This window comes from Symphalangus syndactylus, chromosome 17 (genome assembly GCF_028878055.3).
Source record: "Symphalangus syndactylus isolate Jambi chromosome 17, NHGRI_mSymSyn1-v2.1_pri, whole genome shotgun sequence".
NCBI classification, from domain to species: domain Eukaryota; kingdom Metazoa; phylum Chordata; class Mammalia; order Primates; family Hylobatidae; genus Symphalangus; species Symphalangus syndactylus.
In genome coordinates, this window is record NC_072439.2 from 70313064 (window position 1) to 70330736 (window position 17673).

Sequence of the window (17673 nt, forward strand, 5' to 3'; positions counted from 1 at the left end):
TTTTAGGAAGAACAAAGAAGTGACTTGTCTTATGTTAGGAATATGAAATAGCAGACGCATTTCTCTAAAGATGCTCTTTGAGTCATCCAGGATGGTGGGCTCATTTTTGAGATAACGCTGGATTAATCAAGACTCTTGGTTGTAACTGAGTGAAATTTACTTAACATCAGCTTAAATTGCTGCTGTTGTTTTTTGGGAGGAAGTATTATAATATGTAACTGAAAAATGCAGATATTACCCACCTTTCAGGCAGAATTGTATCCAGGCACATAAACGCTGTCTTCAGAGGGCTGTCTCTTTTCATCTCCTGATTCTACCTTTCTCTAGGTTGTCTTTATTCTCAGGTAGACTGTCCCTGTGGTGGAAAACACCTCCCCTGGAAGCTGAAAGTTTTCATTGTCTCTGTAATGGATGATTCCAGAGAAAAGGTAGTGGTGTTTGTTTGTTTGTTTCCTAACAGCCTTCGCAAAAGTCCCTGGTAGAATTTTACTTCATTTGGCTTGGGTCACATGCCCTTTCTTGATCTACTGATTGTGACTAGAAAGATGGAGTCCTCAGGTTGTCTCAGCCAGGGCCCCTGGGCCTGCCCTACAGTTTTGTGGTGGTCCTGGGGCACGGGAATGGGCATAGCCCACCACTTCATCCCAGCATACATACGAGGACTTTTATAATCAGGGAAAAGAAAGGAGTAAAAAAGTTCTATGCAGGTAAATGCATTACTAGAGCCTTTCAGAGTCAGTATTCATTCATCATTATTACGGTTTTTATCAAACTCCTAAGCATGATATAAACTGTAAGGTTTCTGTGTGTTAAGAAATAACCAGGTCATTTTAGTTAGTTTGACCAGCTTGGTTGGGATGTGGAGTGGAGTCAGTTAGAAGGAGTAAGGTCCGTTGGAGAGATGGAAGAAAAAGAGGTTGATTCCTGACCACCATTTCTGACTTTTAATTCCCAGCTTGTGGAGTCTCATCCTGCTCCCCCAGCTCCCCAGTGACCCAGAGCTGTACAAAGTCCCAAGGCTGTCCCACCTACTATGGACCAAGCAATGAAATAGGTACTAGAAACACAGTGGTAAGAAAAATGAATACCATCTCTGCACTCAGCAAGCTAAGAATATAGTACAATAGTTGTTGTTTCCTGGGTTGGGTATTTCTGTCCTTGCTGTTCTTTAGAAATCACCTAAAGACACACCAGCATGACATCTTTTCCTTCCCCCTTCTGAGTTAACACAAAGGATCAAGTGGTTGAATCCTCAGGAAGACAGAGATCTGCCCAGAATTATGCTTTACTGATAATTTCAAGGCTACAGGGAATCAACAGGCATTGATAGAATAGGAAGAAGACAGGAACATCCTCTACTATTCCCCAGGTCCTTCCATTCTTCAATGAACATGCTCTCTCTAACCCCAAGTAGTAGATGATCATGGGTGGTTTTTTTTTTGTTTGGGTTTTTTTTTTTTTTTTTTGAGGCAGAGTCTCACTCTGTCTCCCAGGCTGGAGTGCAGTGGTGCAATTCCGGCTAACTGCAACCTCCCCCTCTCAGGTTCAAGCGAGTCTCTTGCCTCAGCCCCCCAGTACATAGGCATGTGCTACCACACCCAGCTAATTTTTGTATTTTTAATAGAGACGGGGTTTTATCATGTTGCTCAGGCTGGTCTTAGACTCCTGACCTCAGGTGAATTGTCCGCCTTGACTTCCCAAAGTTCTGAGATTACAGGTGTGAGCCACTCCACCTGGCCCATGGGTGTGATTTCTATTCTGTATACTACTGTCAAGAACTGTGCAATGTTTGAGATTTTACCCCACTTTTATACTAACAAGCTTTTACTGTTTCACAGTTGCTGACAGAAGACATGAGATTCCTGGGTCCGAAACAAAAGACATTATTACTCATGGCAAAAGAAGCAGCCAGGCCTTCATTTGTTTGTGTTAATTCCCTGTGTTCCCCCAAATCTTACAACAAGGACACACAAACAGCCCATTGTGGATGCCTGCACCTACAATTAGTTACATTATATCAGGGAAACACTGAGCTTAGGGCATCTGCCACTTTTATAGTTAGTGGAAACAAGTCTATTCTTTATTGTCAAAGGAGATGTTGGCTCATTTCTCTGTGGAACTATAGCCCTGAAAAATGGCTTGGGTAAAGATGATCAGAGCCTTGAATTCTTAGCATACCCAGCAAGAATATGTAGGGATATTCAGGGCCTGTGGCAAATTCTTTCTCAAAATATACTTTATTTTAGAATGTACTAATGTGTTATCATTTGAGATTCTCAGGAATTTGAGAATTCCCTTTCTCTTTTGTATCTTTAAATCATCTCTCTGTTTGTCCTTTTCAATGAGTAAACTTCTGCAAGTGCCATTCACCTTAAAAACCTTCCCCTCTTCCACTACCACACTTTACTGTACAACTACAACCTCCTGTCCTTAACAGTCAAACTTATTACAAGGTGTGTCTTAATTCCCTGTCTTTCTTCCTTTATCTCCCACTTCTTTGTCAACCCAACCCTCTAAATCTGGTACCAATGGAACCACTCCACTAACACAGCTATATGTACTAAATAAATTATCGGTGTAGTAAAATAGAGTATACTATATTATATACTAGTATATATTATAATTATATGTAGTAATATAGTATATAGTATATACTTATTATGCCATATATAACTGTATATAGTCTGTGTATATATATTTATATAAAACTGTCTTAATGGAGTGACTCAATTGGTACTGGATTTTAGTAAATAAATAGATATATGTGTGTGTGTGTGTGTGTGTGTGTAGATATATGTTTTTATACTAAATACTAAAATATACTAAATTTATATGTATATAGTAAATATATATTTAGTGTGTGTGTGTGTATATATATGTATTTATTATATATATAGTAGAGAGAGACAGAGAGATCACTGTGGTGTGGCATATAGAAGATATTGGAGGGCCCCATGGTGGACGTGGAGAGAGCTGTAATTAGGTTACTGCAACCATCAATGTAGTTTAAATTAGTGTAACAGTGGAGATTAAAGACGGACAGATCTGACACGTGTTAGAAGGTAACTTTGATACAGTGAAATTTGGTATTAGGTTGATTGTGGATGAAGGAGGGGAATGTGTCAAGGATGACTTCTAAGTTTCAGGCTTGTGTATGTAGATAGATGGTAGTTGAAAAATCAGCTCACATTTTTCCCCTGATCTTAGTCCACATATTCAACTGCCTAATAACATCCCCAACTTTTCATCTCTTTTGATAATTCAAAAGAAAATGGATTTGGTGATCAGGCAAGCCAGAGATAAAACCAGAAACTTTAAACTGATAATATTTCATCATCTAATCAGAGCCACATTTACACAGGTGGAGAGAAAGGACCCAGTATGTATTTAAACTGTCGTTTTATATAGTTCCTGAGCAGGTAAGTGTCCTCCTTTCCTCACTTACTGGAGGATGCTTAACTAGTGTTTTTCTTTTTCTTCTTCTTTTTTTTTTTTTTTTTTGGCTGTGAGAGATAATAACAAGTAGATAACAAAATTTGTCTGTTGACTTATGTACTTGACCATCAAAATATTTATTTCTAACTGACCTATTCATCTAATATGCAGTGTTTCTTCTCTTGTGCTATTTTGGTGAATGCCACAACCATCTATCCAAGTATTCAAGGCAATTGACCTTGACTCTTTCTTCTCCATCACATTCACTTAATAACCAAGTCATACTGATTTATTCTCCTTAAGTTCTTTTATATCTTCCCACATCTCTCTATTTCTTCTGCCACTAGTTTAGGTCCTCATCATCTTTCATCTGGATTTTGGCAATAGTTATTGGTTGCCTTCTCTGCCTTCAGTCTGCCACCCCTCTTATCTATTCTTCACTCTGTTAGTGCCTACTGCCTATAAAGTAAAGCCATAACTCTTAATGTAGTATAAAAGACTTTCCATGATCAGGCCCCTGCCACATCTCTAGCAAAATCTTTTTCCACTTTAACTCTCTCTCTAGATAGACCAAACTATTTGCATATTCTATGAACGTGCATACTCTCCTCCTAGCCTTAGCACAAGATAAGTCCTTTAAGCTTTGTTCCTTCTTAGTACTGTCATTCTCTTCAAAAGTCCTATTCGCCTTTTTTCTAAACTAAGTGGTTTTTATTATTGCTTGGTGAGTGCCTGTGCTAGAAAATTGGTAACTTTTTTTATTTGCAGCAATAGCAGAAATTAGGGAAATAAAATCCACAGAGTTAACAGCATGCATTTATTTCCTACTCAATTAGATCTGACTTTCAAGATACCAGAGATTGTAGCTGCCAAGAAAAGAATAAAAGGAAACACATAGGATAAAGGATGACATTTTTAAAAAAAAAGTAGGGAGAGAGCATTCACCACGAAGAAACCATTCAAGAAGCCAGCTTTACCATCCCTGCCATTGTCAGGTTTATCATGACTTTGTACAGGCAATTTTATAAACACTAAACATTTGTAGTCAAGATGAACCATCAAATTCATTACAATTTTAACAGAATATAATATCTCCAATAAATTCTGTAGAGAACAAGTGGAAAGTATGACTTTTATATACTTTATGAAATACAGATTAAGTCATTTTACGGGCTGGAGGACAACAAATCTTTTTGAAAAGTAGATGTTACATGTGAGCTGCACTTGGTGATTTTTCTCCCATTGTAAGCTGCTCCAGTTTACCACATGCATCAGTAAAGATAATTGTTTACAAGCAACAGAGTCAATTAACTAAAAAATAATTAAAGGGAGTTATTGGATCACCTAACAGAAGTTCAGAGATAGGGAGGACTTCAGGCATAGTTTAATCAGGGCTCCAACTCCAGTTCTCTGTAAGTTCTTCAGTTTTGTCCTGTCTTGATTGACTTTATCTTTAGTGTAGCTCCACTCATGGAAGCAAAGTGGTTATGCAAAATGGCTCACATTCATACATTATAGTTTCCAGAGCAAGAGAGCATCTATGTCCCAGGATCCCTGGCCTAAATGTTGAGCTTCCTACTGACTGGATCTCATCTGAAGTAAAGCAGTCCTCATGGGAAAGCCATATGCTAATGAAGGGACTTCCTGATCCAAGTACTGTGGTGAATAGAGATGAGATTATGCCAAATAAAGCCCATCCTGGATTTGGAAGAGGGGCAGTGTTTATCAGTCCCACATAAACTACATGATATCTCTAAAGTGAAAGAGGTAAAATTTCCCTAAAGAAAACCTGGGAACCACCAGGTTTATTTAGTATGAAAGAAGGAAAATGGATGAATCCCAAACAGGCAACCAGTCAATACTCACTACAGACACAATTCATATTTGTTCATCAGAAGATTTAGAAATTATTTTGTAACCCAGATGTTTCAAGCTACTTGTGAGTAGTCAAAAATAAATATCAAGAGTCTGCTGCGAGGGTGAAAAGAGGGTAAACAGAGCCAAGGAGCCCAATTCTGAGAAATTCCATCAGTGAGTATAGATGCATTAGAAGACTGAATGGTGTGGAAGACTCTCAAACTACTCATTCATTCATTCATTCATCCATATGACATATATAGGGTGTCTAATCTATGCCAGAAAATATTTAAATCAATGAGATCTTTAACCCCTTAAGAAATTCATTCTATCAGGCACTGCAGAATTTTAAGGAAGAAATAAGAAATTTTGTTATATAGAGTGATTGCCACTATAGTAGAACACAGGAAAATAAGGCCACATGGAAAACCTAGCAGAGTCTTCACCAAACTCTTCAATATTTCTTCCAAACCTAACACTTCTACAGTGCAATCTCCAACATAAAACACCCTAGGAGCACTTATTTTCAATCAACAAGTATCTGAGAGTAGTATATTAAAAGGCAAAGGAAGAATAATTTATCTTACTCTGGTTCTCAGTTAAATGGTCACACAATCTAAAAAAAAAAGTATGAAATGATTTTGATTGGAAACAATCTCAGGGAGCTCTTAAGTACAAAATACATTTGCTAATAATATGCATTCTTTTAAGATATTATATTGTGTGACCATCTGAGGAAATAGTTGTGAGGGATACATAGAGCAAAAATATTTAGAGAAAGGACATTAAAAGGAAAAATAGCGGACATAGTTTATTCTTTTTGACAGTCTTTTATAGCATAGAATCATGAAATCTTGGGTCCATATCACAGTGGTAATGCTGAGAAAATGCTAATCACTTTATCCTTATTCCCAGCAGTGTCCTGGAACTCCAATTCTAAGAGTAAGGTTTTCCATAAGCATCTAGCATGAAGATATAACTCAGAGAATTTTTGAAAAATTGTTTCTTCACATGAAGTATACTTGATAATAACATTTTAATGTAATATTGAAATTTCTGGTTCTTAACTCTGTTGGGCAGAATCTTGATAGCCAAGAAAGTCACTTGTGACTGTTCCAGAATAAGGGTCTAATATCACAGCAATTTAACCCAGTTTCATCCTATATCAGAAGTATTCGATCAGAAAAGAAGTAACATTTCCTTCAGGTTAACAGAAGTAGATCATTTCTCATAAGAGATCATGTTAAAATTGTCTTGAAATTACATAGTTTTGCTTACTCTAATATGTATATATATTTAAATATTTTGGTCTGAGTACAGATTTAGGAATTTGGACTGAATTGGTCTAATTTAATTAAACTGAGAAATCGAGCTAAATTATGACATTTGTGATTCATGTGACATTGATTGTTAAGCAGACTACTTTCCATACTCTGGCTAGTTGGAATTTATGGTCCACAGTCCAGTACATCAGAATTACCTTGGATCTAGTTAGAAATGCAGAATCTCAGACTTCAGTTGCAGATCTACTAAATCAAGATCTGCATTTTAACAAAATCCCTAGGTAATTAAAACACTTACTGCACCAGGCAATCTTAACTCTGGCTACACATTAGAATCACTTAGGGTGCTCAGACCTCAGTTGCAGATCTACTAAATCAGCATCTGCATTTTAACAAAATCCCTAGATAATTAAAGCATTTACTGCACCAGGCAATCTTAACTCTGACTACACATTAGAATCACTTAGGGTGCTTTAAAAATGTTTTGATACACAGGCCTTAGCCATGCCCAATTAAATCAGACCCTGTAAGGGTGGGACCCTGGCACTGGTATTTTTTGATGCTCACCAAGTGGTTCTAATGTGCTGCCAAGTTTGAGGACTATTGATTACACAATGCCCAATCAGTAAATTCAGTGTATTCTGAAAGGGCAAAAAGAAAAAAGAAGTCAAACCAATTACTTAGTATTTGGTCCCACTCTATAAATGATTGATTTTTTTTAACTTTTAATAAGTTTGCTTTGCTATGGTGTGAACACAGCCTATTATGTCTCAACCTGCCCAGAAATGTATTGTATTTTAAATCAAGAAGAGAAATGCTTTACTATCCACATTAAATAAAAGGAGACTTAACGTTTGTTTTTCAATTTTACTTCCCTTTTCCGACATTATTCTCCAGCCTGACAGAGCTAAATGCTAAATTTCAGATAAACCACTGTACTTTTGGATTGTCCACCCTCCTCTCCATGCACTCAATTTTCATTTTTCCCCTAAGCCTAATGGACTTCCTGCCTCTGGATTTCTATATTGTTCACTGCTCCTGCCATGCACTCTCACTTCATGGTCTTATATTGTTAGCTCTACTAGTTAGTGGAATAAAATATTGTTTAATTTCCACATATAATCTCAAGCATTACCATATGCCAAAATCTTAGATATGAATAGGAAAAAAATCACAGCACAGTACATGTGGCCATCACTATCATCTCGTTTTATAGATGGGGGAAACTGAGACTCAGAGAGACAAGGTAACTGGCTAATAAGTTAGAACACTGTTTTTCTCAAGACTATTTGACTCAAAATACAAAGGAAGTTTGGTATGTGTGTGTGCGTGTGTGTGTGTGTATGTGTGTGTATGCATGCTTATTTCAACTATAGTATAGTACTTTAATTAAAAATTCTAGGACAGATTAAGAATATAAACATGTTAGGCTGGGTGCAGTGGCTCACGCATATAATCCCAGCACTTTGGGAGGCCAAGATGGGTGGATCACCTGAGGCCAGGAGTTTGAGACCAGCCTGGCCAACATGGTGAAACCCCATCTCTACTAAAAATACAAAAATTAGCCAGATGTGGTGGCATGCACCTGTAATCCCACCTATTCAGTAGGCTGAGACAGAAGAATCACTTGAACTTGGTGGGTGGAGGTTGCAATGAGCCAAGATCACACCACTGCACTCCAGCCTGGGTGACACAGTGAGACTTTGTCTCAAAAAAAAAAAAAAGAAAAAAGAAAAAGAAAAAGAATATGAACACATTAAAACATATTAAAAAGAATACTCATTCTCAAAATCTATGCCCACTCTTGTCTTTGGAATGGACTCAGTGATTTTTCTTATTTTCACTAACTTTGTTTCTTTTGTCAGAAAACTATTAAAGTTTGGTAAGTGGGTCAAGGGAGGTGGTCATACTATATTGTTTTCTTTAAAATTTGTTTTCATTACATAAGTAACAACTCGATAACTTTTTCTTGTAAAAAATTAGAACATCATAGATATGACTAAAATCTTTTTGTCCAGCACAGCCCTGTGCACACCCTGCACTAAACCCATTTGAACACCTTTTCTCCCCCACCGGAAGTAGCATCCTTTAAGACATTTTCCAATGTATTTAAATATATATGGCACATTGCAATAACTCTTGAGGATGGCAAAAATCATTTGTGATCTAAAGCTTAGTATGCTTGAAAATTAAGAGCTTTACTTATGTCTAAAATTTTAAAACCTAGGAAGGATATCTAATTCGGGGGTTGACAGAATTAAGATTCAAAATTATATCTTAACTCCACAGAATAATACCCTAAAGTCAGAAAGATAACAATTTAGCCATCATAAATATTGAGCCCTGCATAAAAATACAAGTAACACATAGAGACTTCTGGTTTGAGATTAGTTCATATGAAAAAGACCTAGAGGTTGGTTATCACAGACTCAAAACATAATAAAAATCCTAGCACTTTGAAAAGTCAGTAATTCTTATCTTTAAAATAAGATTCCTTTGAAAATATCAGGAATTATACCAGAATATCTACTTTTTGAAGGAAAATACTAAATTGTATAAAATTTGTAAAATAGAGTGAACTAGTAGTTTTTAAATATGGGACTTATTTGATGACTTAATATCTTCTTTGTATATATTTTGTCTCTTAAAAAAAATTCAATGCCAATTAAGAGAAAACTCTTTTGCTTCCCTCAGGTCATATCCTCTAGTCTTTATTACAGTACAAAGCACTCATTACAGATCATAGGATTTTAGCCTGAAAAGGTGCTATGATGAGTCATTGCAATAGTAATACTTCTCCATTTTGATGTCTTCTTGAATAAGGATCTTGCCGTGTGGAATTAATGCTGCTTGTTGTAATGCTGATTGTCTCGTAGGTTGACTATATTTTAATGAAGAATATTCATTCCCAATATTCTTGCTGGAATGTCTGAGATTGGGAGCAGGGAAAACTATCCATTAGCAGACATTCTATCCATTAGACACATGCGTTCCTATGCTAAGTCTCCACCTTTCTGAAAGATGATTATTTCTTTGAAACTTGTCAAAAGCCATAGGTTTTTATTTAAAAATAAATCCCCAAACAAGAACATTTAGAATTTCTCTATCCACCAGCTACCTGAAAATATCTCCCTAGGTTTATGGATATCTTCTTTTTGTGATTTTAGATACACAAGTACTGATTACACAGGGTACAAGGAAGTGTAGCTTCTGAGAGAGAAATTGATTTTTCTTTTCTAACAGAATATGAACATCATATTCATTTATCATGACCTTAGCTGATCATAAGACATAGGTGATCATGAATCTTGACCTCTTTCTGTTTTTTATAAAATTAAAGTAACCACTCATATAAACATGGTATTTCAGAAAATGGCATCTTGAGTGAGAAGGAAGAAGTTGAATCAATGACACAAATGTGTGTTTTTAAGAACACCAAACCATGGTTTCATTTTAATTTATCTATCTCTGCCCTGATGTTCCTTATAGCACATGAGAAGGAGATTCAAGGTCTTGACTCTATTACTGGCTTTATTCAGCAGTGCCAGACCAATAATAGGTGTTTATCTACTAGTGTGTGCTGCTCCTGATAGAGTAGCTTATTGTAATTCTCCCCTCCAGTTTTCCTTCCCCAAGGAAATACCTATATCTCAGATCTGTCTAATTAACCAATATTTGAAGAATAGAAAATTATGAGCAATCCCTATGCTCATCATTGATGGGCTTTAAAAAGCTCAATAAAGTTTCTAGGTACATTTTCTTGTTTACACAATGAAGCAAAATGGATCAAACAAGCAAAGATTTGTGGCAACAGAAATGGTGCCTTTGTACAATATAACACATACTGTGTATCAAAGAAATATTGTGCCACTTCTTCAAAGCTGACATTGGAATGACTTTGTAATCCTGACCATCTGTCTTCCTCCTCTAGATGTCGATGAATGTGCAGTGGTGAATGGAGGCTGCCAGCAGCGCTGTATTAACACTCTGGGCACCTTCCACTGTGAATGTGATACGGGATAGAGACTGCATGCTGACGAACGCACCTGCATAAGTGAGTAAATATTAGAACCAGCTTGAAGCCGTTTTCAATGAAAATCGACCTACCCATGTAGAGGCAGGAAGGAAAGGTTTTTCTATTGTGAAAATATCTATAGAAGCTGACGGTTTTCAGTACAATTCTATCCCTTAGGATTTTTTTAAAAAAGATATTTTGCTATTAAAAGACTACCAGACAAAAGGTGGGGAAGGAGATATAGAAATTAACATTCGGAAGCAAACCTTGAACCCCCAAATATGTAAATATTTCTGTGGCATATAATTTCTGCCATATACAGTAGAGTACACATTTGTTAGTTGTTGCTTATATACAAGCACAGCATAGAACTACAATAAAGTGAAGATACTGGGCCATTATAATTACTAGCAACAATGTTACTCATTTTAGACTAGAAAGAACTGGACTCAGAACTCCCTGATTAGAATTCAAGCCCCAGCAAAATTATAGCAGATTATATGCCAAATATATTAGGACTGTTCAAGCATGGTTAAAACTACACACATGAAATCTGAAATTCTGTATGTTCATTGTGCATCAAAATTTCTTAATACTATTTGTGGGTAGTAGGATTATTATTTTTTGTGTTTGTATTTTTCTGAATTTTCTAAATTTCTTAAAATGAGCATATGGGACTTTCATAAACAGAAAAAAAATAAACTTTAAAAATTCTATGTTTCCTATATGATTTGTAAATGCTCCTTGTTTTAACTGAAGTAATTTACATAAATTTTTTTTTCATTAAGTGATGATCCTCAGATCACATAAAAATGCATTCTAACTTCATCTCCAGGTCCCTTTTGAAAATATTTATATTATATTTAAAAAGTAGCACTTTGTACAGCACAATTTAATTACTGACTTTTTGTTTATAGGGTTTGTTAACTAGTTCATCCATACAAAATTGTCAGTATCTTACAATGTAGTCTATAATTATGAAACTTGGAATCGAAATCAGCCAATTTCAACTAGCTTTATAACATATACCCCTCCTTCTTCTTCTTAACATATCTTTTAAGAAATTAAAAAAAAAAGGCAATGCAAACAGGTAAAGATGTCCTATTCGCAGGTCTGATTTTGATATGAGAAAACAGTTTCTAAGAGAAAAAGAAAAAAAATTCTTGAAGTCAAGTGAAGATACAAACTAAAGTCATATCCTAGGCTTCAAGGAGCTCAATATCATAACGATTGTATCGACAGCAAGCACAGGTTGGGGGACATTAATACATGCATGTTTAAATCAAAACAACCCTTTCTTTTTGTGGGATTACTGGTTTTAGCTGGAAGAATCCCTTTCCATCCTCATTTCCAATCTGTAAAGTCTCCAGCTAGTAACATCTTTAAACTGCCACTATAACTTCTCTCAATCACAAAATACATAAGAGCAGCAGGATTATTGATACATGCAGATGGGATATTTATCAGTAAAAGTTGACGTGGTAAATATTTGTTTCTGATATAAAAATTTTTTCAAAGTAGTGATTTATCTGAATCTACAATATCTGGTCTTCGTGATAAGGCAAAATAAACACTGTAGTCACCAACTAAATTGTGTTTATAGGTATAATTAATTTGGCAGTTCCTAGTTATTTCTTAGTAAAATCATTAAGCTCTTCCCTTATTCCTTTCCATCACTGTCCTTGAATTTTCCAAATTTTTTAAGGACATCAGGTCAAAAGTGGAGTTGGACAAGGATATTGTAGGTTATCTTTTCTCTTTCTATTCCTTAAAAGCTAATTATTATTGTACATATACATGGGCACTATGATAATAGCTTACTTGCAGCTCCATATGCTGATCTACTTATGCAGAATCTTAACATAGGGAAAAATTAAATTTATATATGCATACTGATACACATATAAATCTCCCATTATATACATATATCTATATCTTTCTCAAGTGACTTAAGCTAATAACAAATGTATATTTCATGACTGCCATCATTTAAAGTGTTTAACCCCTTGATACCTCTCTACAGAAGTTACTGGACTAAAAGCCCAGCACTTGACCCTTGGCAAAAATTTTGATCCCTTTTCCACTTAGTACACTGAAGTTTTGGTTTCAAAGGGTGGTCTTAAGAATTTCAGCTGACACAGCTTACATTTATAGCAGTCTTTTTAAAAGGAGCCCAAGAACAACTTAAGCACTTTGTATTGAAACATAAATAATGTGTAAGATTAAGAACAATAACTATTTGCTTATTTGTTCTGAAAGAAAGGGTTTATTGCAGAGAATTGACTTTCAGGTTGATCTGTATTCTGGGCTATCTTGTAAAAAGGTAAGTTTTTTTTTTTTACTTTAATTTATTTATCTATTTTTGGAATTTCAACTTTTATTTTAGATTCATGGGGTACGTGCAGGTTTGTTACATGGGAATACTGTGTGATGCTGAGGTTTGGGGTGCAATTGATCCCATCACTCAGGCAGTGACCATAGTACTCAACAGGTAGTTTTTCAATTCCTCCCCTCAACAATTAGTTCCCCATATCTATTGTTCCCATCTTTATGTCCAAATGCATCCAATGTTTAGCTCCCACTTATAAGTGAAAAATATGTGGTATTTGGTTCTCTGTTTCTGTATTAATTCACTTAGGATAATGGCCTCCACCTACATCCATGTTACTGCAAAGGATATGGTTTTGTTCTTGTACGTGGCTGCATAGTACTCCATGGTGTATATGTACCACATTTTCTTTATCCAGTCCACCACTGATGGGCATCTGGGTTGATTTCATGTCTTTGCTATTGTGAGTAGTGCTGCAATGAACATTCGAGTGAACATATCTTTTTGGTTGGAGAATTTAGTTTCCTTTGGATGTATACCCAATAATGGGATTACTAGGTCGAATGATAGTCCTACTTTTAGTTCTTTGAGATATCTCCAAACTGCTCTCCATTAATAGTGATTTTTTTAAAAAACAAAACCATTGAATCATCTCACATTGCCGTTGAGATTTTTTACCTAGTAGAAAGCTGAATATGGTGGTTGGTGTTTAATGGGAGATTGTAGTAGATAGAAGTTTATTATGATTCACGGTAGAGTCACAGAGAAGAAGATAAAGTTATGAAATGTTGTGATTTCGCCACATTAGACTACTTGAAATTAAGTGCCTCCATTTCTTCCTTCCTCCTTTCCTTCTTTTCTTTTCTTTTCCCCATTCTTCTTATTAGTCATAGGATAAGACTAGTGTGACTTTTTGAGTTAGACCCTCTGGTGCTTTTTGTACTTTATCTCCATCAAAACTACAATAAAGTAAACTCCCCACACACAGACACTTACAGAATTTCAGATGACTTCATTTCAAAAGGGTCTCCTTTCTCAGGGCTGTGTTCTTGTGGTGGTGTGTGTGCAGTGCAGACCAGTCAGCCTCCATCAGAACAATCAAGCAGCATAGAGTGGTGTAAGGGAAGGTGTCCATGGCAGCTGGCTAAGGTGGCAGGAAGTATAAGTGCACAGGGCACGTGGCTCACCATACAAGTTGCTTGGACTGCTGATACAATGGGATTGTAATAAATCTGAGGATCTTGGTTTAGTGGACCACAGTTTGAACTCATGGATTTGTCAGCAAATTTTTGGAATGTGTCATTGTTTTGGAGGCCAGGGCCTTTCCTCAGATTCTTTAAGATGTCTATGGTACCCCCAAAATACCCTACATATATTTTTGTCATTATGATGTCACTTCTTAAAAAGTATATAGGAGAAGGATCTCATTTCTTCTGAAACACAGCATCAGGAAAACCAGCCTGAAGGCATGCCCCACGTGTGAGGAGCATCATAGCAAGTGAAAGTAGCTGCACTTTGTTGATGGAAGGGTGCAGACACAGCATGGGGAAGCAGACAAAAGTGGAATTCTTGTCACATTTGCTTTGCTATTGGTGTTCTCCCTTAACATGCCTGTTATGGAATAATTTTTATATTTTTAAATTTTCTTTTATGTGGAAACCAACAGTTTAAAAGATGGAAAATAGATTTTAGCAATCATCATAAAGACAGAGAAATTTATGTTCAGATTAGTGAACACTGAATCTCATCTATGTGGTCTAGGGACTGTGGCACAATAAAATTCAAGTTGGCATGTGACCTTAAGCAAGTCATTTAATCTCTCTACACCCTGGTTGCCTCCTGTGCAAAACTGAAATTGGACAAATGGGCTTAAAATTACTTCATCACTAAGGTGTTATAATTTTACCATTTCTAAAATTACTAGTTCATTGTAAATCATCTGCTAACTTGTATTTTTAAAAATTCTACTGAATCAGGCATAACTATTTTATAGAGCTCTAATTTTATTTAAAAAGTGTGTTGAAATAACTCAGACTCTATAGAGTACAAGCATAAAAGCAGTGTGAGAATTTTGTGATCTAGTTTAATAAAAATGAATGAGTAACTTGCATTTTTTTCTTCAAAAAAAAACTTTGGTGCTTTTGTGACAGCACTGTTTTCCATATCACAGAATAATATCTGGAGGGGACCCAAAGATTATGATAGTCCAATTTCCTGTCTTAGAGACAGAAAGTCTGAGAGAGAAAGAGATCAAGTAAGTAAATTACTGTACGAAAGAAAAACTTAGTCTTCAGGAAATCCTGGCTAATCTCACTCCTGATCCTATGACCTCAAATAACTTCTGTTCAATTTTGTTTTGTTTTGTTTTGAGAGAGTCTCTGTCTGTCCCCCAGGTTGGAGGGCAATGATGTGATCTTTGCTCACTGCAACCTCCCCTTCCTGGGCTCAAGTGATTCTCCTGCCTTAGCCTCCCAAGCACTTGGGACTACAGGCGCACACCACCATGCCTGGCAAATTTTTTGTATTTTTAGTAGAGATGAGGTTTCACCATGTTGGCCAGGCTGGTCTAGAACTCCTGGCCTCATGTGATCTGCCTGTCTCGTCTGTTCAATATGTTTTAAAAGCCTAAGATAAATCATGAAAGCACTGCTAAAAGAAATTCTTACATTACATTTTAGTAAACACAGCTAAGGGTTAAAACAATGTATTTTTAAGGTAGCTACTGAAGAAATTAATCTACTTTTTATCATCTATTGTCAGTTCAATCTTATCCCTAACTCCTACATTTCTGTGATATTCTCCAACAAAACCTGGCTACTCTCAGTTCTCTAAGTAAGCCATGCCCTTTTCTGCTTCCGCACTTTGCTTTACTCTTAGCCTAGAAATTAGCTCACCCCCAAGTCTTTGCCTATCAAAACTACACTTACTATGTTCCATGTCAAATGACCTGTAATGCTTTCTCTGGTTACGACCGCCAAAGGCATTCTCTCTTATCTTAAATATCAAGCAATTTTATTTGTGTTGGTTTAATAATGCATCATAATATGTAGACTTATAAATGTATAATTGGGTTTCAGACTAAATGAAAGATACTGATGACCTTTTAATTGTCAACTTCAAGTGGAATCTTTTCCATTCCCTTCTTGATAGCTGTTAACCACTAATTTTTCTAAATCTTCCTTTTGAGTTCATGACAGTGCAATTTTCACTTTCAATTGCTGTACTTTCTCTGTACTTTCAGTCTGGTTTAACAGGGTTCTGACTTGGAGTTATCATCTGTGTCTCTCCTCTGTTCTCCTTTATTCACCCTTCCTCTAGTCTATTTTCATTTTGCTCTTCTATTTTTATACATAATACTTGCAAGATAGTTAGAATATTCCCTTGCACATTGTATTACTTAAATATAACCTATTAGAATATAACAAATATAAGGACTTCACCCAGATGGATTTGCTTGTTAGGGAAAACTTAAAGTTGTTCCACTATTTCTAGCTTTCGGAACATTGCTGATATTCTCTTTTATAAAGTACTTTGTTTTTTGATAGCTGTTAAATGGTGGTTTTTTCCATGGTTTAGAGGCAGGGGCTAGTAGATATAGCTAAATATGAGAAGTAATGGTAATGTAGACTAAACTGCTTTTTATTATTAGAGGATGTTTTTTAAGAGCCAGGGGCTACATGCCAAAATAATTTATATTACCCATATTTTCAGTATTTAACTGTGTAATTTACATTTTAAGTAACTTGTAAGGCTATAATTTGATATACCTCACAAAGTCTTTCTTGAATTTTTATTTTTAATAACAACCTTATGAAACATGCTCAGCTCAGATCTCCATTCATAATCATGTTCTTCCCTTGATGTATTTGCTGAAATTGGCCTTCCCAGAGGGATGAAATAATTAAATGATTCAAAGTTTTAATGCTTGCATAGTTCTCTTACTGCTCTTTCATGCTTTCAGTACATAGGTTTATTAACATCTGCATTCATAAATAAACAAATGGAATCTGATGTCTGCATAGAGAAACCTTAGATAAAGAACATTTTAATTACTTCAGTCTCTGATACAAGAATTCTTTATTTCCAGTTGCAGGGAATGATCAGGATCTGTTTTTGTTCAATGGTCTCTTTTTAGAAGTCCAATGTGATATTCATTGCACAATGGAACCCAGTGACCCCTTTTTAATCTTACTAAATGAAAAAAAAAAAAAGAAGAAAGATGACCTAGAAAATATAAAGATTTTAGATATTTTGTTTGTGGTCAAGTGTGTGACATGGTGCAGTCAATGGTGATACTTTAATGATAATTAAGCAGAAGTTGGGTGGCAAGGAGAGGGTAGGTGTATAAGCAAGAGCTTGATTAAAATAAAGATGTCCTTACTAAAACTTTGAGCTTGAATAAATTTTCTTATATCAAATTTTTATGAGTTTGACATGTTAAAATAATGCTAATTTTAAAAAAAAGATTGAGAAAACTATTAGATGTGGTGGTCTTCACAATGAGTTCTTTTGTTTTTGATCTCAGTGTTCTGATCACTGATGTCTGTTTTATTTGAGAAGAGGAAGGATTCTTTCCAGGGAATGCAAAGAGATTGCCCTCAAATAGGATAGGAAAGAGGTTAAAGACTTTCATTGTAACTACCTTTCAATTAGTTGCATTATTTATGAAGACAAATTAGAAACAGAATTCATTTCAGATGACAGCTGATGTCTTGAACAGGGCCATGTCAGGTTAAAAAAATTGTTTAGTTTGT

At 35.6% G+C, this 17673-nt stretch overlaps 1 protein-coding gene across 1 annotated transcript in view; it reads left to right on the forward strand.

Moving 5' to 3' along the window:
- The window catches only part of LOC134732839 (EGF-like and EMI domain-containing protein 1), a 633219-nt gene that overhangs the window by 452163 nt on the left and 163383 nt on the right, over positions 1-17673 (forward strand). The window contains 1 exon segment of the mRNA XM_063619963.1: positions 10507-10629. Coding sequence (XP_063476033.1) covers positions 10507-10629 — 123 coding nt within the window.